This window comes from Staurois parvus, unplaced genomic scaffold, assembly GCF_062004578.1.
Source record: "Staurois parvus isolate SC_StPar_1 unplaced genomic scaffold, SC_StPar_1.0 ptg001220l, whole genome shotgun sequence".
In the NCBI taxonomy this organism is placed as follows: Eukaryota; Metazoa; Chordata; class Amphibia; order Anura; family Ranidae; genus Staurois; species Staurois parvus.
The window spans coordinates 1,759,409-1,785,189 of record NW_028319016.1 but is presented as its reverse complement, the minus strand read 5'-3'; the positions used below and the strand labels follow the sequence as shown (position 1 = coordinate 1,785,189).

The following is a 25,781-nucleotide window of genomic DNA, read 5'->3' as shown; positions in this document are numbered from 1 at the left end:
CCATCACCCAATGCTATCACATAGAGCAGTGGTATCCAAACTGCGGCTCATGGGACAGACACAGCTCTCGGCTTACCTTAATTGGGCCCTTGAGGCACCATTTTTCCCACTGATACATGGCACTGCTCCTCATAATGACACCAACAATGGAGCATTGTTCCTCCCACCGACCCCAAACGATGGGGCGCCATTCCTCCCACCGACCCCAAACGATGGGGCGCCATTCCTCCCACCGACCCCAAACGATGGGGCGCCATTCCTCCCACCGACCCCAAACGATGGGGCGCCATTCCTCCCACCGACCCCAAACGATGGGGCGCCATTCCTTCCACCAAACGCCAATGATGGTGCACAATTCTTTCCATCGACATCAAAGATGAGCCACAAATTCTCCCACCGACACCAACGAGGGGACGCCATTCCTCCCACCGAGGGGACGCCATTCCTCCCACCGACATCAATGAGGGGACACCATTCCTCCCACCGACACCAATGATGGGACCGAATTCCATTCACGGATACCAATGACAGAGCATTATTCCTCCCACTAATAATGATGGGGCATTATTTACTCCCACTGACTCTGGGGCATTTCCTGCAGGCCACAATCCAACCCTACTAAATACATAAGGATATGAAACTGGCCCTTGTTTAGAAAGATTGGAGACCCCTGACATATGGGGGTTGTTAGCCCTCCTTGTGATAGCAGCAAGTTGTTGATGGGATGAGGACAATCCCGCACTGCTCATGAAATCAGAGCAAAGACTCTGCGCAGGCCAGTCAAGTTCCTCCACCCCAAACTGGCTCCTCCAGGTCTTTATGGACCTTGCTTTGTGCACTAATGCGCAGTCACGTTGGAACAGGAAGGGGTCATCCCAAACTCTTCCCACAAAGTTCGGAGAATGAAATTGTCCAAAACGTCTTGGTATGCTGACACCTTAAGAGTTCCCTTCACTGGAACTAGGGGGCCAAGCCCAACCCCTGAAAAACAACCCCCCCCCCGCCATAATCCCCCCTCCACCAAAACTTTACACTTGGCACAATGCAGTCAGGCAAGTACCGTTCTCCTGGCCACCGCCAAACCCAGACACGTCCATCGGATTGGCAGACATGAAGCATGATTGGTCACTCCAGAGAACACGTCTCCACTGCTTTAGAGTTCAGTGGCGGCGTACTTTACACCACTGCATCTGACACTTTGCATTGCACTTGGTGATGGAAGGCTTGGATGCAGCTGCCCGGCCATGGAAACCCATTCCATGAAGCTCTCTACACACTGTTGTTGTGCCAATCTGAAGGCCACACCAAGTTTGGAGTTCTTTAGCTATTGACTCTGCAGACAGTTGGCGACTTCTGCGCACTGTGCGCTTCAGCATGCGCTGACCCCGCCCTGTCATGTGACGTGGCCTACCACTTGGTGGCTGAGTTGCTGTTCCCAGTTGCTTCCACTTTGTTATAATCCCACTAACAGTTGAGCGTGGAATATTTAGTAGCCAGGAAATGTCACGGATGGACTTATTGCACAGGTGACAACCTATCACGGGACCACTCTTGGAGTCACTGAGCTCCTGAGAGCGACCCATTCTTTCACCAATGTTTGTAGAAGCAGTCTGCATGCCTAGGGGCTTGATTGTATACACCTGTGTCCATGGAGGGGATTGGAACACCTGAATCACATGATTGGGAGGGCGGGCCCAATACTTCTGGCAATATAGTGTATATACACATCCAGGAGTCATCACTCTGCTCCATCCCCCCAGGTCTGCCTCACCCACCTTTAGATATGACTTGGACCAGCTCCTTCTCCTCCTCGGTCAGCTCCCCCTTCTTGGGCGCCATGCTTCTCCCTCCTATAGATCAGCTGTCAATGTATACACGGCTCTCACGCTGACAGCACGTCCACCTCAGTCCGCCATCTGTAGTACTGGCAGCCCTCAGTGTGTGATTAGCCCGCCCTCCGCACCGTCCAATGTGCTGGGGGGAGCCCGATCCTTGTACGCCACCTTATACCGTGGAGGAGGTCTTCCTCACAGCCTATCAGTGAGCTCCTGTCCTATCCTAATTATATTGCTCTCGAAGTGGGAGTGAGGGGGAGAGAAGCCCGGAGATGAGGAATCGTCCTCCCCTGTTTCTCTGGAGCATTTGGTCTGGTCCGCCGATCTGCGCGCACTGCTTCTGCTGCCAGAGAGAGTCAGTCTGAGCGGCGGCTGTCCTTTACAGGTGTCCTATTGTCTGCCCGAGAGTGACCCCAGCCAGCCCAACAGACTCAGGTAAGAGCGCCAGTCCTAACGGGACACCGAGCCGGCTACACCGATACACCGACTATGGACGCCGCGACAGACTGATACATTGTATTCTGTCATCACTAATCAGAATATTACCTGTGGGGTGCCGTCAGCAGGCATTCCCTCCGGGCTACCTAGAATACCAGCAATGGACTGCATCTGTAGGACCCCTCCTTGTCAGAAGGCTGTTCTATGATATTATCAGCAATAATGAGAAGATTATTATTTTTAATATCTGGTGGAAAAAATTAAATTTTTAGGCCTTAAAAAAAAAAAAAAAAAAAAAAAAAAAAAAAAAAGTAAAAATTTTTTCATATATATCTATATGACAAATCCATACAACAAAATAAATCACTTCCAGGCAGAGTTGATGTTGATGATGTTCTTTTTGCCTGGGGTTGTGTTTTTTTTATTTTTAAATTTAAAAAAAATATATATATATATATATATATATATATATATATATATATATATATATATATATAATTTTTTTTTTTTTTATTTAAAAATAAAACAAACACAACCCCAGGCAAAAAGAACATCAACATCATCTCTCTCTCTCTCTCTCTCTATGATTTGAGATAGAGATTTGTGGGGTTTATTGTATTTGATTTTTTAAGACCCAGCAGTGTAAATTTTACATTTTCCATTTATTAATTTTTTTACCTTACCTTTACAATTTTTTTTTTTTGCCCCATGCTGTTTGTTTTGTATCCTGGTAAATATCACCAGCAGTGATTATCATCATCTGTTGTTGTTGATGATAATATTATTACTTTTTTTATGTTATTATTTATTGCCTGATGGTAAATATTATCATCAGCTGATATTTATAGTTATTATTAGCAGCAGCAGCTATTATTATTACTTTTTTTTTACCTTACCTTTCCAATTATTATTTTTTTTTTTTTACCATGTTAGTTTTTTATCCTGGTAAATATCATCAGCAGTGATTATTATCATCATTATTATTATTATACAGTATTTATAAAGCGCCAATAGTTCGCTCAGCGCTGTACATTACAGAGGGGGACAGAACATGTGACAGAACAATACCAATACAATGCAAAACATGAGGGGATCGAGGGCCCTGCTCTTTCCAGCTTACAATCTAGGAGGGGCATCATCATCATCATTATTATTGTCATCAGCAGTGATTCTTATCATCAGTTATTATTATTAGCAGCAGCTATTATTATTACTTTTTTTTTATCTTTTCCATTTTTTTATTTTTTATTTTTTCACCATGTTGTTCGTTTTTTTTATCCTGGTAAATATCAGCAGTGATTATCATTATCTGTTGTTGTTTATCATAAAAATATTATTATTATTAATATTTTGTAATCTTAACTTTCCAATGATTTATTTTTTATTTTTCTGCCCCATGTTGTTAGTATTTAATTGCATGATGGTAAATATCATCCGGTGATATTTACAGTTCTTATTAGCAGCAGCTATTGCTATAACTTCTTTTTTACCTTTCCAATTATTTTTTATTAATTTATATTTATTGACCCTTGTTAGTTTTTATTCATCTGGTAAATATAATCAGCAATGAATATTATCATCATCTGTTGTTTTTAATAATAAAATATTATTATTATTATTATTACTTTTTATTACCTTAACTTTCCAATGATTTTATTTTTCTCTCCCAAGTTGTTAGTTTTTAATTTTCCTGATGGTAAATATCATCAGATAATAATAATATTTACAGTTTTTATTATTATTAGCAGCAGCTATTATTAATACTTTTTTTTACCATACCTTTCCAATTATGTTTTATTTTATATTTATTAGCCCTTTTTGTTAGTTTTTAATCCTCTGATGGTAAATATAATCAGCAGTGATTATTATGATCAATTGTTTTTAATAATAAAATATTATTATTAATAATAATGATGATACTTTTTATTACCTTAACTTTCCAATGTTTTTATTTATTTATCTCCCCCATGTTGTTAGTTTTTAATTACCTGCTGGTAAATATCATCAGATAATATCTACAGTTATTATTAGCAGCCGCAATAATACTTTTTTACCTTACCTTTACAAGTATTTTTTATAACATTTTTTATGGCCCCATGTTTTTAGTCTTTACTCTGATAATAAATCTCATCAACATCCTCTTTGTTTGGAGCAATTTTTTTTTTTGGCTTCAAAATGTTGCTTATTTACTCTTGAACAGTGTACATTTTTAAATTCTGTGCCACCAGCTAATAACAATAGATTTTTTTTTTAACTCCATGTTGTCAGTTTTTAATCCAGTGACACCCGATAAGTTATTAGCATTGTTATGGTTATCGTTACTGTTTTTGCCCAGAACTGTTTTTTGTTTTTTTTTTTACTTTTTTGATTTAGATTTTATATTATATATTTTGTTTGACACAGTAATCAGTTATTACTGTGATAACATTTATTATTATTATAGTTTTTATTTATTTATGGACCTTCATTATAAAAACAAAAGATTAACACATCACTTTTTATCCCATTATATTATATAATTGTTGACTAATAATAATTGTTGTTGTTATGGTTTACACAGTTTATTTTCGATGTTGTCATGTTTATTATAAACAATATTACTATCTCTTTAGCTGGTACCACAGAGATGTAGCTGTATGTTTCATTACCAGCCCTTTGTTAGTTTGTATAGCTGTTGAAGTGTGTAATTGCAAGTTTTATTATTCTGCTCTTTTTTTTATGGAAACCATTGATTTGCAAATTCTTTTTCCTAACATTTTTTTTTCATATATATTATTAGTAGTCGTAGTAATACATTTTTTTATTGCTTTTGTAACCAATCTTGTCTGTTTTATAATAATATTTTTATAAGCAAATATAATTATTATTTTCTATTTTTTTTTTTTCCTCCCCAAACCAGTGCAGCAGGTTCACTTTAGTGCCCCCTCCTCAGAGTCATATACTCGCCTTCCTTACAGTAACATTTAACCACCAGAAGGAAGGACACCCCAACTCCCATGTTATCTGAATTGCTCTGGTTGCAACTTACCCGAGGACGTCCCCCCACCACCGATGTAACAATGCCGGGCCAATCACCAATCACGAAGGCTGTGAGTGGGAAGAGAGCGAGTCACATGTCCCTTCATTATTGGATGGGAAGGTGATGACACGCTAATGAGCTGGGGTCATTAACATGAACTTTGCTCTGCATTGGAAAATCACAGGTTTTGTTTAAATATCATCTTTCTGGAGAATTTGGTATTCAAATATTGGTGTGTGTTGTTATTTTTTTTGTGTGTTGTTGTTGTGTGTTGTTGTGTGTGTGTGTGTGTGTTGGTTTTTCCTTTTGTGTGTGTTGTTTTGTGTGTGGTGTTGTTTTTGTGTGTGTGTTGTCCTGTTTTTGTGTGGGTTTTTTTTTTTGTGTGTGTCTTTGTTGTGGTTTTATTTTTTTTTTTTTTTGTATCCCAAATTTCAGCTAGCTAAAAACTCAAACCTACAGCTCTGACATCAGCAAAGCTGTGTGCTGATTGGACACTATAATTTTAAATGGGGGCAAGTTGGACTTCTGCAGGGAGACCTTTGCTTCCACAGAAAGCAAAGATCCTTCCTTTCAGCATGCTGGCAGGGGACGGGCTTTTCTACACAAGCTGGGGCTGCTTTTTTACGGAAAACGTACTGCAAGGGATGACGCACACTTTTTTTTTTTGTAATATTTTAAGCTGGTCTACATTAACATTTTTGGAGGGCTAAGAGCAGGGAATTTATGGTGCTTGCTTTACAATGCAACTCTTTTTAGTTTTCTGTTCTCCAGGTAAATGTAAATGAGTGTTTTGTAAATTTCCATTCGTGTTGTGTAAGTATTTGTTTAGCCCGCAGGCGGCCATATTTGCATGTTAACGTATGCAGTCTGTTCTCTTTTGCTCATTTGTGTTTTGAATTCGCTACGGTTGGAATTTCTGGTTGGTGTGAGCGGCGTGTTACTCTATTTATTAATCTGGTAGTATTGTACATTACCAGGCCCCACCATGGAAGAAATGGGGAGTGCCGTATGTAGGATGTATATTATTATTATACAGGATTTATATAGCGCCAACAGTTTGCGCAGCGCTTTACATTATAAAAGATTGCATATGATGGTGCAGGGACCATATATTACGTCGTCCAGTTGAGTCTTATCAACCAGTGACAGAATACAGGGTGTCATAGCCCACCCCCTTCCCGAACTTTAATCCCCCACAACACCCTATCCTGTCTCGGCAACATCACCTACCACAATATTTGTCTTTAGTGCCATTGTGATCCAACAGGTTCACTCTCTGACTGCTGGTCATGATGGGTGGCCGAAAGGCAGATGACTGTATGTTGTGAAAACTGCTGTTGGTGTAATGGGGAGGGCCAGAGGCTCTGGCGGCCTATTGCCTACTAGACGAATGATCCACAGGAAAGTGACTTTTGGAGGAGGGTCCCCATTGGTGAACTCAGAAGCCACATACTTATATATCTTGGCTACCATGCACAGCTACACCAGTTTCTTATGCAGGCCATAGATGGGCCGTTTATCGGCCGAGTTGTTGGACGATAAACGAAAAATCGGTTGGTGCCGTTGCCGATGCTACCACCAATGCTCACAAAAGAATGGGACAAGAAACCAGTTTGACAGAGACAGGGGAGCACACCATACAATGTGACAGCAATACAAATACATTGTTTTTATTTGGATACAAATGGATACATTTGTTGCATTCTTCTTCTTCTTTCTTCCTCCTCTTCCCCTTCTTTCTTTCTTCCTCCTCTTCCCCTTCTTTCTTTCTTCCTCCTCCTTCCCCTTCTTTCTTTCTTCCTCCTCTTCCCCTTCTTTCTTTTCTTCCTCCTCCTTCCCCTTCTTTTCTTTTCTTCCTCCTCCTTCCCCTTCTTTTCTTTTCTTCCTCCTCCTTCCCCTTCTTTTCTTTTCTTCCTCCTCCTTCCCCTTCTTTTCTTTTCTTCCTCCTCCTTCCCCTTCTTTTCTTTTCTTCCTCCTCCTTCCCCTTCTTTTCTTTTCTTCCTCCTCCTTCCCCTTCTTTTCTTTTCTTCCTCCTCCTTCCCCTTCTTTTCTTTTCTTCCTCCTCCTTCCCCTTCTTTTCTTTTCTTCCTCCTCCTTCCCCTTCTTTTCTTTTCTTCCTCCTCCTTCCCCTTCTTTTCTTTTCTTCCTCCTCCTTCCCCTTCTTTTCTTTTCTTCCTCCTCCTTCCCCTTCTTTTCTTTTCTTCCTCCTCCTTCCCTCCCCCTCATCGGCCACAAATTTTCCAACATGACCAATAAACAAACTGTGAAAAACGGCCGACCAATTAACCCACTAACAGTGCAAAAATCGGCCTATTTTTTTTTTTGGCCGAAAAAATCGGCCAATTTTCGACCCGTCTATGGCCGGTATTCGTAAATCTGCCTTTAGGAGTCCAGTAGACCCCTGATATCTGGACCCCAGATCTGTGACTTGCCCACGCTACAACATAGGGAGCTTGATAGTTCCCTTGTGATAGCAATAAAGTTAATAATAAAAATAAAATGGAAAATTCCAAAAAAAATTAAAATGTAAAGGCTACATGGAATAATTAAAAAAAAAAAAAAAAAAAATCGAAACATAAATATATCTGGTGTACTGACGTTTGTGGGTTTTTTTTTTCAGATTTTTTTTTTTTTTTAGATATTATGTATAGAGATCGATCTGTGTGTGTATGTACGATAGAGAGAGAGATATAGAGATAGAGATATATATATATATATATATATATATTAGTGAAGGAAATGCATATTTGATCCCCGGCTGATTTTGAATGTTCGCCCCTCACAAAGAAATGATCGGTCTAAAAATCGAATGTTCGGTGTATTGTAACACTGAGAGACAGAATAGCAACAACAACTTCAGCAGAAATGCATGTCTAACAAATGATGACTGATCTGCATGTTCATGAGGGAAATAAGTATTTGATCCCCTTCACAAAACATGACTTAGTACTCGGTGGCAATTCCCTTGTTGGCAATCACAGAGGTCAGACATTTCCTGTAGTTGGCCCCCAGCTTTGCACACATCTCAGGAGGGATTTTGGCCCACTCCTCTTGGCAGATCCTCTCCAAGTCATTAAGGTTTGGTGGCTGACGTTTGGCAACTCGAACTTTCAGCTCCCTCCACAGATTTTCAATGGGATTAAGGTCTGGAGACTGGTTAGGCCACTCCAGGAACTTAATGTGCTTCTTCTTGAGCCTCTCCTTTGTTGCCTTGGCCATGTGTTTTGGGTCATTGTCATGCCGGAACACCCATCCACGACCCATTTTCAATGCCCTGGCTGAGGGAAGAAGGTTCTCACCCAAGATTTGATGGTACATTGCCCCGTCCATCGTCTCTTTGATGCGGTGCAGTTGTCCTGTCCCCTTAGCAGAAAAACACCCCCAAAGCAGAATGTTTCCACCACCATGTTTGACAGTTGGGATGGTGTTCTTGGTGTCATAGGCAGCATTTCTCCTCTTTCAAACACTGCGAGTTGAGTTGATGCCAAAGAGCTTGATTTTGGTCTCATCTGACCACAACACTTTCAACCAGTCCTCATTAACCTCTTCCCGCCCGGCCTTTGGCCAAATGGCGGCCGGCAAAAACCCCTACCTTTCCGGGTGGACGCCATATGGCATCCTTTCGGGCATGCCTTGGACACGGCCGATGACAGATCTGAGTATCGGCCCTATTGCCGTTACCATGTGACCTGCTGTGACCAATCACAGCAGGTCACATGACAGTTGTATACAATGGATGCCTTCATTCATGCCATCCATTGTATACTAGTGCCTAGCTGTGAATGGTCACAGCAGGTCACATGCACAAGCTGGGCCAATCACAGCCCAGCTGTGTCATGTGATTAGCCGTGGCCAAATCACAGCTAAGCACAAAAAAAAAAAAAACCCTGAATAAATCGATGTCATTCAGGTAAATGCTTGCTTATAGCAAAGTAATTCTTTGCTATAAGCAAATTGTGTAAAAAAAAAAAAAAAAAAAAAAAAAAAAATACTGATCACTTCCCCAAAGTAGTACAATGCTACTATGGTAACATTGTACTACTTTGGTCATAGTGAAATATGGAAAAAAAATCCTAAAAAAAATATAATAAATTAAAAATAATAAAAAAATCAAAAAGTTTTTTCATACTGTCACCAGTCAGTGTCCCTGATCACTGCCATGCCAGTTATATGATGACGCTGTACTGCACTGGTGACAGTATGTAAAAAAAAAAAAGAATTAGTGGAAATATTTTTTTTTAAATTTTCTAATTTTCCGAAAAATTATGACAAAAAATACAGTCATGGCCGAAATTGTTGGCACCCTTGATATTTCTCCAGGAAATCATGTATTTCTCACGAAACGTATTGCATTAACACATGTTTTGCTATACACAAGTTTATTCCCTTTGTGTGTATTGGGACAAAACAAAAAAAGGGAGGAAAGAAAGCAAATTCGACATAATGTCACACAAACCTTCAAAAATGGGCTGGACAAAAGTATTGGCACCCTTTCACAACTGCGGATAAATAAGAATGTTACAAGCATGTGATGCTCCTGTAAACTCACCTGGGGCAAGTAACAGGTGTGGGCAATATAGAAATCACACCTGAAAGCAGATAAAAAGGAGAGACGTTCACTTAACCTTTGCATTGTGTGTCTGTCTGTGCCACACTAAGCATGGACAACAGAAAGAGGAGACGAGAACTGTCTGAGGACCTGAGAACCAAAATTGTGGCAAAATATCAACAATCTCAAGGTTACAAGTCCATCTCCAGAGAACTAGATTTGCCTTTGTCCACAGTGCGCAACATTATCAAGAAGTTTGCAACCCATGGCACTGTAGCTAATCTCCCTGGTCGTGGACGGATGAGGAAAATTGATGAAAGATTGCAACGCAGAATAGTCCGGATGGTGGATAAGCAGCCCCAAACATGTTCCAAAGACATTCAAGCTGTCCTGCAGGCTCAGGGAGCATCAGTGTCAGCGCGAACTATCCGTCGACATTTAAATGAAATGAAACGCTATGGCAGGAGACCCAGGAGGACCCCACTGCTGACACAGAGACATAAAAAAGCAAGACTACAGTTTGCCAAAATGTACTTGAGTAAGCCAAAAGCCTTCTGGGAAAACGTCTTGTGGACAGATGAGACCAAGATAGAGCTTTTCGGTAAAGCACATCATTCTACTGTTTACCGAAAACGGAATGAGGCCTACAAAGAACAAAACACAGTACCTACGGTAAAATATGGTGGAGGTTCAATGATGTTTTGGGGTTGTTTTGCTGCCTCTGGCACTGGGTGCCTTGACTGTGTGCAAGGCATCATGAAATCTGAGGATTACCAAAGGATTTTGGGTCGCACTGTAGGGCCCAGTGTCAGAAAGCTGGGTTTGCGTCCAAGATCCTGGGTCTTCCAGCAGGACAATGACCCCAAACATACGTCAAAAAGCACTCAGAAATGGATGGCAAAGAAGCGCTGGAGAGTTCTGAAGTGGCCAGCAATGAGCCCAGATCTAAATCCCATTGAACACCTGTGGAGAGATCTTAAAATTGCTGTTGGGAAAAGGTGTCCTTCCAATAAGAGAGACCTGGAGCTGTTTGCAAAGGAAGAGTGGTCCAAAATTCCGGGTGAGAGGTGTCAGAAGCTTATTGATGGTTATAGGAAGCGACTGATTTCAGTTATGTTTTCCAAAGGGTGTGCAACCAAATATTAAGTTAAGGGTGCCAATACTTTTGTCCAGCCCATTTTTGGGGTTTTGTGTGACATTATGTCATATTTGCTTTTCTGCCTCTGTTTTATATTTGTTCCAATACATACAAAGGGAATAAACATGTGTATAGCAAAACATGTGTTAATGCAATACCTTTTTTGTGTGAAATACTTGATTTTCAGGAAAAATATCAAGGGTGCCAACAATTTCGGCCATGACTGTACAACTTCAAAAAACTCGCCATGCCTCTTATGAAGTACGTCGGACATTTGGGGGATAACTGTACTGTTCTGACATTTGGGGGATATCTGTACTGTCCTGACATTTGGGGGATATCTGTACTGTCCTGACATTTGGGGGATATCTGTACCGTCCTGACATTTGGGGGATATCTGTACCGTCCTGACATTTGGGGGATATCTGTACCGTCCTGACATTTGGGGGATATCTGTACCGTCCTGACATTTGGGGGATATCTGTACCGTCCTGACATTTGGGGGATATCTGTACCGTCCTGACATTTGGGGGATATCTGTACCGTCCTGACATTTGGGGGATATCTGTACCGTCCTGACATTTGGGGGATATCTGTACCGTTCTGACATTTGGGGGATATCTGTACCGTTCTGACATTTGGGGGATATCTGTACCGTTCTGACATTTGGGGGATATCTGTACCGTTCTGACATTCTTGGACCTCAAGAAATTAGATTGGCCGTCAGTACTTCAGGATTGATCAATATTCAGATCTATACCATAGTTTGTGAACTCTATAACTTTCCTACAAACTAAATAATACATCCTAATTTGGGTTATTTTCACCAAAGACATGTAGCAGAATACATCTCGGCCTAAATTTATGAAGAACAATTATTTATTTGCAAACTTTTATAACAGAAACAAAGAAGCGTGTTTTTATTTAAAAAAAATATATTTTTTTTAATTTAACAAAAAATAAAAACCCCGGCGGTGATTAAATACCACCAAAAGAAAGCTCTAGTTGTGTGAAGAAAATGATAAAATTTTAGTTTGGGTACAATGTTGTATGACCGCGCAATTGTCATTCAAAATGTGAGAGCGCTGAAACCTGAAAACTGGCCTGGGCAGGAAGGGGGTAAAAGTGCCCGGTATGGAAGAGGTTAAGATGTTCAGTGGCAAACCTCAGACGGCCTGGACATGTGCTTTCTTGAGCAGAGGGACCTTGCGGGCACTGCAGGATTTCAGTCCTTGTCGGCGTAGTGTGTTACCAATTGTTTTCTTGGTGACTGTGGTCCCAGCTGCCTGGAGATCATTGACAAGATCCTCACGTGTAGTTCTGGGATGATTCCTCACTGTTCTCATGATCATTGACACTCCACGAGGTGAGATCTTGCATGGTGCACCAGACCTAGGGAGACTGACACTTGTTTTGTGTTTCTTCCATTTGTGAATGATTGCACCACCTGTTGTCACCTTCTCACCAAGCTGCTTGGCCATAGTTTGGTAGCCCAGTCCAGCTTTGTGTAGGTCTACAATCATGTCCCTGACATCCTTGGACAGCTCTTTGGTCTTTGCCATGGTGGAGAGTTTGGAATCTGATTGTTTGATTGCTCCTGTGGACAGGTGTCTTTTATACAGGTAACACAATGAGATTAGCAGCACTCCCTTTAAGAGACTGCTTCTAATCTCAGCTTGTTACCTGTATGAAAGACACCTGGTAGCCAGAAATCCTGCTGAATGATAGGGGATCAAATACTTCTTTCCCTCATGAACATGCAAATCAGTCATCATTTGTTAGACATGCAATTCTTTTGAATTTTTTATTGCTATTCTGTCTCTGTGTTACAATACACCAAACATTTGTAGACCGATCATTTCTTTGTGAGTGGGCAAACATTCAAAATCATCAGGGGATCAAATACGCATTTCCTTCACTGTGTGTGTATGTATGTATGTATGTATGTATGTAGGTGATATATACTAATATGTTTTTGTTACAATGTACAGATTACATCCTAATAATTTCTTGCAGTATGTCTGATGAAGGGGGGCTCTCATGACCCGTGAAATGTGTTGGCTTTTCCTTGGCGACTGTTAAATACAATTTATAATTCTGGACTTTTATATGTGGGGGGTCTGCCTTATCTTATATGACCTCAAAATTTAGGAATTTCTCTTATTTTCAGTCCAGAAGAATTCTCAAATCCAAAACTACAAGCAGTGTAACCTCTCCCTGTCAGCACAATACACATCTGGGTCCGCACAGCAGACCGGCATCTACACCAGCTGTTCACATGTATGCATCAGCCGGCTTCAAAGTTCTCTGCTAAGCTGTCACCATTTGTGGGTGCTGGGGCCTTCCGATCATGTGATTGCTGCAACAGCCAATCACGGTGGTCACATGGTCAGGATCTCCACGTCCCATCTTTCAGAACCACTTAAAGGGCCTGTGGTAGTCGGCAACAAGGGGTTAATTACGTTATGGAGCCATTTGACACATGAATCGCACAGAAACGTGGTCTGTGTTTCTTTGCGATTCCTGTGCATTGCCGTGATGTGCGATTGTTTGGTTTTCTTTTTTTGTTTTTTTTCTTTGTTTTTTTGCAGCCCACACAAATGAATGAGATGCAAAATCGCAGAGCATGGGAATGCACAAATCACACCAGACCGCACAAAAAGTGCGTGCAATACTTTTTTAAACCATAGTGCACCAACTCACATGACACTGCAACCCCATGTAATTTAGTGGCTGCAAATGTGTGCGATCTGTATTTGGGATATCATTAAGAATATATTGGCACCCGCAGCAAATCGCAAAGGCAGTGTGTCCTGAGATCAGTGCAGGAAATGCTCATGGAATCCACTTTTCCTGCACCGGTTTCTAGTGTGAACCTGTCCTTGGTTAGAAGCTTTCACTATGTCTGGTCTCCTCGGACCCCGCATTCACTATATCTGCTCTCCCCGGACCCTGCATTCACTATATCCGCTCTCCCCGGACCCTGCATTCACTATATCTGCTCTCCCCGGACCCTGCATTCACTATATCCGCTCTCCCCGGACCCTGCATTCACTATATCCGCTCTCCCCGGACCCTGCATTCACTATATCCGCTCTCCCCGGACCCTGCATTCACTATATCCGCTCTCCCCGGACCCTGCATTCACTATATCCGCTCTCCCCGGACCCTGCATTCACTATATCTGCTCTCCCCAGACCCTGCATTCACTATATCTGCTCTCCCCGCACCCCGCATTCACTATATCCTCTCTCCCCGCACCCCGCATTCACTATATCCTCTCTCCCCGCACCCCGCATTCACTATATCCGCTCTCCCCGGACCCCGCATTCACTATATCCGCTCTCCCCGGACCCTGCATTCACTATATCCGCTCTCCCCGGACCCTGCATTCACTATATCTGCTCTCCCCGGACCCTGCATTCACTATATCTGCTCTCCCCGGACCCTGCATTCACTATATCCGCTCTCCCCGGACCCTGCATTCACTATATCTGCTCTCCCCAGACCCTGCATTCACTATATCCGCTCTCCCCAGACCCTGCATTCACTATATCCGCTCTCCCCAGACCCTGCATTCACTATATCCTCTCTCCCCGCACCCCGCATTCACTATATCCTCTCTCCCCGGACCCCGCATTCACTATATCTGGTCTCCCCGGACCCTGCCTTCACTATATCCGCTCTCCCCGGACCCTGCCTTCACTATATCCGCTCTCCCCGGACCCTGCCTTCACTATATCCGCTCTCCCCGGACCCTGCCTTCACTATATCCGCTCTCCCCGGACCCTGCCTTCACTATATCTGTTCTCCCCGGACCCTGCCTTCACTATATCTGGTCTCCCCGGACCCTGCATTCACTATATCCGCTCTCCCCGGACCCTGCATTCACTATATCTGGTCTCCTCGGACCCTGCATTCACTATATCTGCTCTCCCCGGACCCTGCATTCACTATATCTGCTCTCCCCGGACCCTGCATTCACTATATCTGCTCTCCCCGGACCCTGCATTCACTATATCTGCTCTCCCCAGACCCTGCATTCACTATATCCGCTCTCCCCAGACCCTGCATTCACTATATCCGCTCTCCCCGCACCCCGCATTCACTATATCCTCTCTCCCCGGACCCCGCATTCACTATATCCGCTCTCCCCGGACCCCGCATTCACTATATCTGCTCTCCCCGGACCCCGCATTCACTATATCTGCTCTCCCCGGACCCTGCCTTCACTATATCTGTTCTCCCCGGACCCTGCCTTCACTATATCTGTTCTCCCCGGACCCCTCATTCACTATATCCGCTCTCCCCGGACCCCGCATTCACTATATCCGCTCTCCCCCAGTACACAGAACGTGGAAATGCAATTATTTTTAGTAAATATAAACTACTAAATACCTTTTCTCATCAGCAGTATATAGCAGTCTTTTGACTTCTATCAGTGTCCAGCAGAGCACTGGTTAAAGCTTGTAGGAGGAGTTTTCATTCTCCTCTGACTGTCCTATGAGGCTGCATAACACCTGACCTTCTGTCTGGACAGTGCTGATTGGCCCTGGGCTGATCACATGCACCCTTCCAAAGAATTTAAAAAACTCTCTAGCAATACATACCAAACTGAGCATGTGCAGCTTGGCCCCAAGGCTCTATCAGCAGATGGATTGGAGGCAGTAGAAGAAGGGGAGAATCATAGACGGGATCAAACAGCCTTTTTTACACAATGCAGAGGATTAACCCCTTAGGTTCCACAGTGAGTGTAACAAGCATGCTTTACTGCATATACAGACTGACTGTACTGCTGTGGGTTTAGTAACTCATAGGTGGCCGATCTCCTGCTCAGAATAGCAAGTGGTGATAGAAATGTTCCTCCTCACCGGAATCGTCTACATTTCTTGGAAAATATTCAGCCGATCCGGCTATTTATGGGAAAGTTTGTATGTACGTTGGCGTCTACTCGACCCCGGCTGATGCTCCCCAGCTGGGCTTGCCATGCGGAAAGTTCCAGGGCAGCTTTAATTGACCAATCACAATTCTTTCCCCCGAGGCAGCCCAGGCCAGCCGCATTGCCGCAGATGCTGTCTAAATTTTGGAAGCAGCTTTTTATTATTTCCTTAAAGTGTCTCTAAATTCGACCAATACATTTCCCTTCTATGCTCCCTTTTGGTCTGTTAAATATTACATTCAAAGTGTTTTATTATATCTGTTCAACAAGTGGAAAAAAAAATAGCTGTTCATCCCAGCAAATCTTGTGAGCTGATAACTTCTTGTATACTCTGGACCGAAGACCCGGACTTTCCTGACACTTTTTGGTGTAAAAAATCAGTTTATTTTGCTAGAAAATTACTTGGAAACTCCAAACAACAACAATAATAAAAATAGTAGTAATAATTAAAAGTAAAATAATAATAAATCTAAATATATATATATAATTGTTTTTTTCTTTTTAAGCAGGGACCCTAGAGAATAAATTGGTGGGTGTTGTAATTTTTTTGTGTCACCTGGTATTTGCACAGAGGTTTTTCAAATGCAATAAAAAAAACACACTTTAATGCACAATATAGTACCCCGATGTTGTTATCCATCGGCGATGCTTTTACAGCTTTTTACAGATTGCCAGTTTTTAGATTTACACAGGAGGTCTGGTGGTAAAATTACTGCCGTTGATCTGACGTTTGCGGTGATACCTCACATGTGTGGGATGATCGTTGTTTGCATGAGATTGACGAGTGTGTTCGACTTTGCACAAGCATGGGGGTGTGAAGGCACTTTAAAACAGATGAAGAGAATACTGTAGATAAACAGGTATAACTTGGGTAGAAGAATTTGTTTTGATCTCTGTGTATCACCTGAGGCTAGTCACTTCACTGGGTAATTGATGATAAAGTATGAGCTGGAGTCTGGCTTTAACCACTTGCTGACCGCTTATAACTGGATAATGGCTTTCTCGCGGCTGGCCAGTTCTGGGAGGGCGTCATATGACCAGTGCCACTCATCAGTGCCCAGCAGTGCTGCCAGGCAGTGCCACTCAGTGCCCAGCAGTGCTGCCAGGCAGTGCCACTCAGTGCCCAGCAGTGCTGCCAGGCAGTGCCACTCAGTGCCCAGCAGTGCTGCCAGGCAGTGCCACTCATCAGTGCCTAGCAGTGCTGCCAGGCAGTGCCACTCATCAGTGCCCAGCAGTGCCACTCATCAGTGCCCAGCAGTGCTGCCAGGCAGTGCCACTCATCAGTGCCCAGCAGTGCTGCCAGGCAGTGCCACTCATCAGTGCCCAGCAGTGCTGCCAGGCAGTGCCACTCATCAGTGCCCAGCAGTGCCACTCATCAGTGCCCAGCAGTGCTGCCAGGCAGTGCCACTCATCAGTGCCCAGCAGTGCTGCCAGGCAGTGCCACTCATCAGTGCCCAGCAGTGCTGCCAGGCAGTGCCACTCATCAGTGCCCAGCAGTGCTGCCAGGCAGTGCCACTCATCAGTGCCCAGCAGTGCTGCCAGGCAGTGCCACTCATCAGTGCCCAGCAGTGCTGCCAGGCAGTGCCACTCATCAGTGCCCAGCAGTGCTGCCAGGCAGTGCCACTCATCAGTGCCCAGCAGTGCTGCCAGGCAGTGCCACTCATCAGTGCCCAGCAGTGCTGCCAGGCAGTGCCACTCATCAGTGCCCAGCAGTGCTGCCAGGCAGTGCCACTCAGTGCCACCCATCAGTGCCCGGCAGTGCTGCCCATCAGTGCTCATCATTGTTGCCTATCAGTGCTGTCTATCTGTGACGCCTGTCAGTGCCCATCTGTGCTGCCTATCAGTGCAGCCTCATCAACGCACATCAGTGAAGAAGAAAATTACCTGTTTGAAAAATGTTATAATAGAAACAAAGAAACCTTTTTGTTTGTTTGTTTGTTTTGTTTATAGTGCAAAAACATAAAACACCCATTGGTGAGTAAATACCGCCAAAAGAAAGCTCTATTTGTGTGGAAAAATCGGTAAAAATGTCATATGGGTGCAGTGTTGCATGACCGCACAATTATCACTCAAAGTGCGACAGCGCTGAAAATCGACCTGGGCAGGAAGGCAGTAGAAGTGCCTGGTAGGCAAGTGGTTAATTTGTTAGTAAATTTAAATCTGCTAAGTCCATCTAAAACTCTCCTCTTCCCCCCCCCCCCCCCCCCAGACTGACAATGCTTCTGTCCAAAAGGTGCTCCTTCATCCAGATTTGCTGCGCTCTAATACAGGAGGTGTGTTACTGGCCAGATCACCAGGTGAAAAAGCCTAAAAAAAGGAAAACGAATGCAGCCACCACATGTAATGATTGGTAAGCTGCAATATATGACATTTTTGGTTTTAGGTTTAATACGGCTTTAGGCAGAGGACCCCAACCCCCGCATTAGGTGGCTGATTGCATTGTGTATTGGATTGTCATGGGAGCGCTGGGCCCTGCTGTGGGCTGTGTGTTCGGAATGCATGGAGGTAAAAAACCCGGAGCCATTACAGGCACTTTAATTCCGAGGAATAATATAACGACCAGGCAATTAGTGTGCGGAAAGCAGAGGTCATCAATATCGGGGTACTTATTCTTCTCCTGTCATATGTCTCTCATGCATCCTACATTATATGTATCCCCCGGGAGGTTCTAGGAACATTCCACTCAGAGGGGGTTTCAGGGCTCAGTCGGAATATCCCAAAAGGAACATAAATATACTGCGTGTATACGGTCAATTCAGCTTAAGAATGTGGTGGAAAAAAATGCAGATTTTACATTATAGGCATTGTGAAGTTTCAATTCCTTTTGTTTTGTTTTTTTGCCTTGCCTTGTAATGATGGGCTCACATGTTGTGGCTGATCAAGTTCCCCTATGTCCATGTATTCATTCCCCTAGCTTGTCCCTATTCAAAGGCACGGGAAACATTTTGTTTATGGTTACAATTTATACTTCACTCTTTCAGCCAGACTAACAATGTAACTATGAAAGAGTGAAGTATGAATTGTGACCTTAAACAAAAAGTTGCCTGTGCTTTTGAATCGGGACAAGCTAGGTCAGGGGTCTGCAACCTTTAAGACATAAAGAGCCACTTGGACCCGTTTCCGAAGGGAAAAAAAGACTGGGAGCCGCAAAACCATTGCAACATTTAAAACAAATCCGACACTGCATATATTGCAAAAAGCGCTCTGGTCATGAAGGGGGTTTATGGGCCCAGTAAGCAAAGGGTTAATCAGGGCCACAGTGTATCGTCATAATCACAATCATAGCCTTAGGTCAGTGGTGGGCAACCTTTTTTTTCAACTGAGCCAAATCTCGCCAAAACCACGATTGAAATTTATTTTGAGAGCCACATTTTTAAAACTGAAAATACATCCCCCATATAGTAATTCATCCCCCATAGTAATTCATCCCCCCTATAGTAATTCATCCCCCCTATAGTAATTCATCCCCCATATAGTAATTCATCCCCCCTATAGTAATTCATCCCCCCTATAGTAATTCATCCCCCCTATAGTAATTCATCCCCCATATAGTAATTCATCCCCCACATAGTAATTCACCCCCCTATAGTAATTCATCCCCCCTATAGTAATTCATCCCCCCTATAGTAATTCATCCCCCCTATAGTAATTCATCCCCCCTATAGTAATTCATCCCCCACATAGTAATTCATCCCCCACATAGTAATTCACCCCCCTATAGTAATTCATCCCCCCTATAGTAATTCATCCCCCCTATAGTAATTCACCCCCCTATAGTAATTCATCCCCCACATAGTAATTCATCCCCCCTATAGTAATTCATCCCCCCTATAGTAATTCACCCCCCTATAGTAATTCATCCCCCACATAGTAATTCATCCCCCATAGTAATTCATCCCCCACATAGTAATTCATTCCCCATATTGTGTCAATTCACTTACCTTTGCTCCGCGCGTTCCTCTCGCCGTGTTCCCGCGCCGTTCCGACTTCAGGGCGGACTGTGAGAGGAGAGGAGTTCGTCATGCTGCCCCGCCTACATCCTGGCTGCCCCGCCTACATCCTGACAGCCAATGTTTGCCACGCTCCGCGGGCCGGATTAAAAGGTCCGCCGGGCCATAGTTTGCCCATTGCTGGGCTAGCTGCAGAGTCCTGACTTTTGGGGCGGCCGCCCGAGAGGAGGGAGGGGAGCGGGCGCCCGGCACACAGAAGAGCCGCATTAAAATGTGTAAAGAGCCGCGGATTGCCGACCACTGAGCTACGGCAACCCTATTGCCTGTCGCCTGGTGGGCAGTGTGCTCCAGAGCCGCAGCAAAGGTGAAAAAGAGCCGCGGGTTGCCGACACCCGAGCTAGGTGAATGAATACGTGGACATAGGGGAAATCGCTTAATTTGTGATGCAACAATTATTTATATATATATATTTTTTTAAAATGGTTGAACTGGATGGACTTTTGTCTTTTTTCATAGTTACATAGTTAGTCTGGCTGAAAAAAAGACAAAAGTCCTTCCAGTTCAACCATTAAAAAAAAACAAAACAAAAAAAAAAACAAATTTTGTTGAATGGTTGAACTGGAAGGACTTTTGTCTTTTTTCAGCCAGACTAACTATGTAACTATGCAAGAAAACAAAAGTCCATCCAGTTCAACCATTTTTAAAAAAAAAAAAAATTTGTTGCATCACAAATTCAGCGATTTCCCCTATGTCCACGTATTCATTCACCTAGTTTGTACCTATTCAAAGGCACGGGAACTTTTTGTTTAATGTCACAATTCACACTTTACTCTTTCATGTTACATAGTTAGTCTGGCTGAAAAAAAGACAAAAGTCCATCCAGTTCAACCAGTAAAAAAAAAAAAAAAAAAATCACAAATTTAGTCCTCATGCACACGGGACGTTTTTACAGCGGCTGTTTTTGTCGTTTGTTTTTTTTCTCTACAGCCAGTAAACCCCCCCAGCATGGGTTCCTATATGTCCATACACACACAGACTGTAATCAACGTTTTTTTGGCGGGGGTGTTTTTTGGCTGGAAAAAAAAAAACAGAATTAGTGGGGTTCTAGTGGAGTTTTTTAGCAGTAAAAACGTTCTAACGTGGTAAGTTGCGGCAAATCAGCGTTTTTGGACTTTTTTTGACAAAAAAAAATAAATTTTTTTTTTTTGGGTGAAAAAAAACCTCTAAAAAGTGAAAATGTGAAAAACGCCGCTAAACGCTAATACAAAAACGCTAAATACCGCTGAAAAACCTCACTTTTGTAACATGACTTTGCACAGCTAACGTTACCAGCGTTATTAACCACCTCCCGTCCGGCCGTTTTATATAAACGGCCGGACGGTGGCAGTGCAGGGGCGGGTGGCCTTTTATAAACGGCTTTCCCGGCCTCCTGCTTGTGCCCATACCTGGAAGCACGCAGCACTGCAATCCTGTGCCTGCTGTGTCCTCTGGACACAGTGGAACACTGATAATCGGTTGGGACCTCTGTACGAGGTCCCGATCATGTGATCACTGATTGGCCAATCAGTGATCACATGCAGAGTAGTAAGCAAGATGTCACTTTTGACATCATTGCTTACTACGTGTGAAATCTGTGAATGATCACAGAGATCACATGGTACAGGGCTATTCACAACAGCCTTGTACCATGTGACAAGCTGTGACCAATCGCAGCTCACACAGTAGTTCTCAATGGCTGCAAGAATGCAGCCAGAGAGAAGGAGAAATGATTGCTTTTACAGCCTTTATGGGTATAAAAAAAAAAAAAAAAAATCATCACCCCCCACAAGTCCTACAGTACAGGACACTGTACTGCTAGGGTGACATTATGTAATAAAAATAAAAAATCATATAAAAATGTAAAAGAAAATGTGTTTAAAAATTATAATTTTTGGTTATAAACTAATTTTGGGTTATTTATTTTTTTTACTTAAGATAACGAAATAAATTTTGGCCAGGATTTATGATGAAATATTATTTATTTGCAAAATTTTATAAGAAAAACACTTTTTTCAAAATTTTTTGACTTTTTCATTTACATAGCAAAAAAAAATAAAAATTCCAGTGGTGAATAAATACCACCAAAATAAAGCTTTATCTGTCTAAAAAAAAAAAAAAAAATGCTAAAAAATTCATATGGGTACAGTGTTGCATGACCCAGCGGTATCTCCTGCGTATCACTGCGTGGGAAGTTGCGGCTGCAGGAACAGGTTCGGGTCCTGCAAACAACCACCTGCACAGGTGTGAACCTAGCCTAAACGTGGTACTGAAGGCATTCTCTGCATTACAGTGAAAAAACTTCCACTACCTGTTCCGCGTCAGATTCGTGCAAGAAAGGTAATCGAAAAAAATGGGCGTGAGCTGTGACCTGGAAAGAAAGAAAATTCTTGGCCACGGAAATCCTTTTCTGTAGCAACAGGAGGGGAAATGAAAGGCTTGGTTGGTTGAATTTCCAAATCAATGGTGGCGCCATCGGATTACAAAACGCACAAAAATTCAGATTTTTCTAAAACAAATTAGTTCAGAATTTGACCCGTGTATGGCCTGCATAACTCTAAAATTTCCAGAGGCTCCATAGTAGGAGCGCATATATCCATGGATAGGTTAACAGCTTCCATGCCGCCCTATTGCAGAAATACTGCTACAGGGCGGCACGGGTGCGCAAAATCACATACAGGTCTCTCCCTCGTCGGTAATACTCGGTAATCGCCGGGTGCCAGTGGGGAATCACCGGCTGGGACCTGGTGATTGACAGCTGATGCCGCCAATGGCTGCGCCCCCTACTCAGAACTGCAAAATTATATTTTATATATATATATATATATATATATATATATTCCAATGGCTGCGCCCCCTATCTGGAACTGCAAAATGTTATATATATATATTATAATTTTGCAGTTCTGGGTAGGGGGCGCAGCCATTTGCGGCATCAGCTGTCAATCACCAGGTCCCGGCTGGCGATTTCCTAGTATTACATACTGGGAGAGACCTGTATGTAAACAATACAGATCTCTCCCCTGTCAGCTCCTGCACATTGCTTTGTATGGCTCTGCATAGCACAGTCATACAAAGCAGTGTGCTTACAGTGTAAAGCACACACCGTAACAGTGTACAGTAACAGTGTAAGCACACAGTTAACCATTTGATCGCCCCAGATGTTAACCGCTTCCTGCCCAGTGCCATTAGTACAGTGTCAGTGCTTTTTTATTAGCACTGATCACTGTATTGGTGTCACTGGGGATGTCAGTGACACCAAGTCTGTTTCCCCTGCCCCAGTGTCAGAATGTCCGCCGCAGTACCATTATAAGTCGCTGATCGCCGCCATTACTAGTAGAAAAAAAAAAAATCCAGTAAATATACCACAATTTTTGTAAACGCTATAACTTTCACATGAACCAATTAATTTACACGTATTGGGATTGTTTGGGTTTTTTTTAGAATATTGGGATTTTTTGTTTTTTGTTTTTTTAAGCAAAGACATGCCGTAGAATACATGTTGACCTATATTTATGACGAAATTTAGATTTTTTTTTTTTTTTTTTTTAATTTTGTTTACTAGATGTGTTTTTAATAGCAAAAAGTCGAAAATATATTTTTTTTCAAACTTGTCGGTCTTTTTTTGTTTATAGAAGAAAAAATAAAAAAGCGCACAGGCGATCAAGTACCACAAAAAAAAAAACTCTATTTGTGGGGGGGAAAAAAGGATGTAAATTTAATTTGGGTGCTGCGTTGCATGACCACGCAGTTGTCAGTTAAAGTAACGCAGCGCTGTATTGCAGAAAATGGCGTGGTCAGGAAGCGGGGGGGGGGGGGGGGGATCCTCTGGAGGGCAGGTAGTTAGGGGCAGGTGTGCCTGGAGGAGCCCATCCCTCCTTAACCTCCCTGGCGGTATGATTCCTTCTGATTTTTTGTGCTGAAAGCGGTACCATTTTTTCGCATGGAAATAGTTTTTTATTGTAGGCTGTAATTTTTAGGAAAATTTCCCCACAAATCATTATCACTCAATTCTGCAAGTGGTTCTGATTTACTATCGCTGTTCTCTAGCCGGTCTAAAACCGCTTTTGACGTAAAGGGACGCTTTTTGGACGCCATGGACTTTTCTAAGTTTCCAGGCAGAAAGAACAGACAAAATGCAGACAGGGCGCCGGACAAAGCACTCGGGACAAAATGTATGTGAAATGGGATGAAACGGCAATGTTTTACTATTTAAAATTTTTTACATTTTTTTACTATTTAATGACGTCACGGGGACCGGAACACAGAAGCCGGATGCCGGCATCAGCCGGAGGAGATGGCCGGGGACGCTGCAGGGGACACATCGTGGGAACGAAGGACAAGGTAAGTGCTGCAGGGACCCCCAGAGCAGCGCCGCATGGTAAGCCCGAGTGTAGCTCGGGGTTACCGCTTGTGGTATAGAAATTCTACCCCGAGCTACACTCGGGAAAACCGCCAGGGAGGTTAAGGGTCTTTTCACACATGCATTCCGTTTTTTTTTGTTTTGTTTTTTTCTTCAGTCAAGTTTTTTTTCAAAGAAATAACGGATGAGTTTACATCCGTTTTGTCATCTGTTGACATCCGTCTGGTCATCCGCTGACATCCGTCTGGTCATCCGCTGACATCCGTCTGGTCATCCGCTGACATCCGTCTGGTCATCCGCTGACATCCGTCTGGTCATCCGCTGACATCCGTCTGGTCATCCGCTGACATCCGTCTGGTCATCCGTTGACATCCGTCTGGTCATCCGTTGACATCCGTCTGGTCATCCGTTGACATCCGTCTGGTCATCCGTTGACATCCGTCTGGTCATCCGTTGACATCCGTCTGGTCATCCGTTGACATCCGTCTGGTCATCTGTGCTTTTCATCTTGTTTTTTTCCGATGGTTTACATCTGTTTTTCATCCGTTTTAGATCCATTTACATCCATTTAGTTCCATTTACATCCGTTGACATCAGTTTTTCATCTGTTCCGGTTTTTGTTGCGGAAGAAAATTTCAAGGTTTTCTTCCGTGGAAAAAAAACGTATGCGGACATTAACGGATGTAAACAGATGTTCATCCGTGTACATCCGTAAGTCCATAGAGATACACGGGGGTCCGTTTTTTCAGCCGTAAACGGACAAATGAAAAATGGACATACGGAACACCCATGTGCAAGACGCCTAAATATACAGAGATGCACGTGACGCCCATCTGTAGCGAAATGACAGCAAAGGCATCCAGTGCGTCCCTGCATCCAAACTAGCCAACGCTTACGCATGTATTTGCAAATGTGTGCAAACAAAACCCTCTGTTTTTAACACAAACTGTTAGGGCCAAATTGGTTGTTTCCCAGTCTGGCTGGTAAGTGCTGCTGGGAAATCCTTTGTTTGCGATGTGAATCGCCCTTCCTTGTGCTCCTTACTGCTGGGGCTGGGTATAGGTTGGGTTACTTGATTGTAGAAGCGGAAGGTCAGGTCTCCTCCTGCCTGACGGGGCTGTACTGTGTAAATCTCCGAAGTGGATGGCCAGAAATGGTAATCCTCTGGCAGGTAAGCCATCTCTCCCGTGTACTTCATCTGTGTATTTCGCGGTTTGCCTGAAGTTCAGCTTTAAACATTTTGCATGCCGATTCCTCCTGCGAAGAGTCTGCTTTGTATTCCACATGCCAGGCGTTTGGTGAGCTCTCAGATTAATTATCTCGGCTCTGTTGGGAGTCGTCATCACGCTCGGAGCCGGGGGTTCCATTGTTTCCAGTTGAGACCGAACATAATTTCCATTCTCTCTCTGTTTTAAATGATATTTTTAGAGTAAATCTACGGCACGCCAATTTTAAATAGCATTAGCGGAGCAGCAGGGATCCTCTTCTGGGATCCTTACCGATGCCAAGATCCT

The 25,781-nt window shown here is 43.2% G+C and overlaps 2 protein-coding genes across 3 annotated transcripts in view; one reads left to right on the top strand and one right to left on the bottom strand.

Annotated features, from left to right (window-relative positions):
- ANKMY2 (ankyrin repeat and MYND domain containing 2) overlaps positions 1 to 1,946 on the bottom strand; it is a 51,621-nt gene extending 49,675 nt beyond the window's left edge. The window contains exon 1 of one of the 2 annotated variants that reach the window (XM_089660249.1): positions 1,776 to 1,946. In XM_089660249.1, the coding sequence (XP_089516375.1) occupies positions 1,776 to 1,839 (64 nt within the window). In that variant the 5' untranslated portion in view covers positions 1,840 to 1,946. The remainder of the gene's footprint in view (positions 1 to 1,775) is intronic. The other variant, XM_089660250.1, reaches the window with a different exon arrangement.
- A 168-nt stretch (positions 1,947 to 2,114) lies between these two features.
- Positions 2,115 to 25,781, top strand: part of BZW2 (basic leucine zipper and W2 domains 2) — a 123,876-nt gene continuing 100,209 nt past the window's right edge. Inside the window, exon 1 of the mRNA XM_089660251.1 lies at positions 2,115 to 2,270. The gene's annotated coding sequence lies outside the window, so the exon portion shown is untranslated. The remainder of the gene's footprint in view (positions 2,271 to 25,781) is intronic.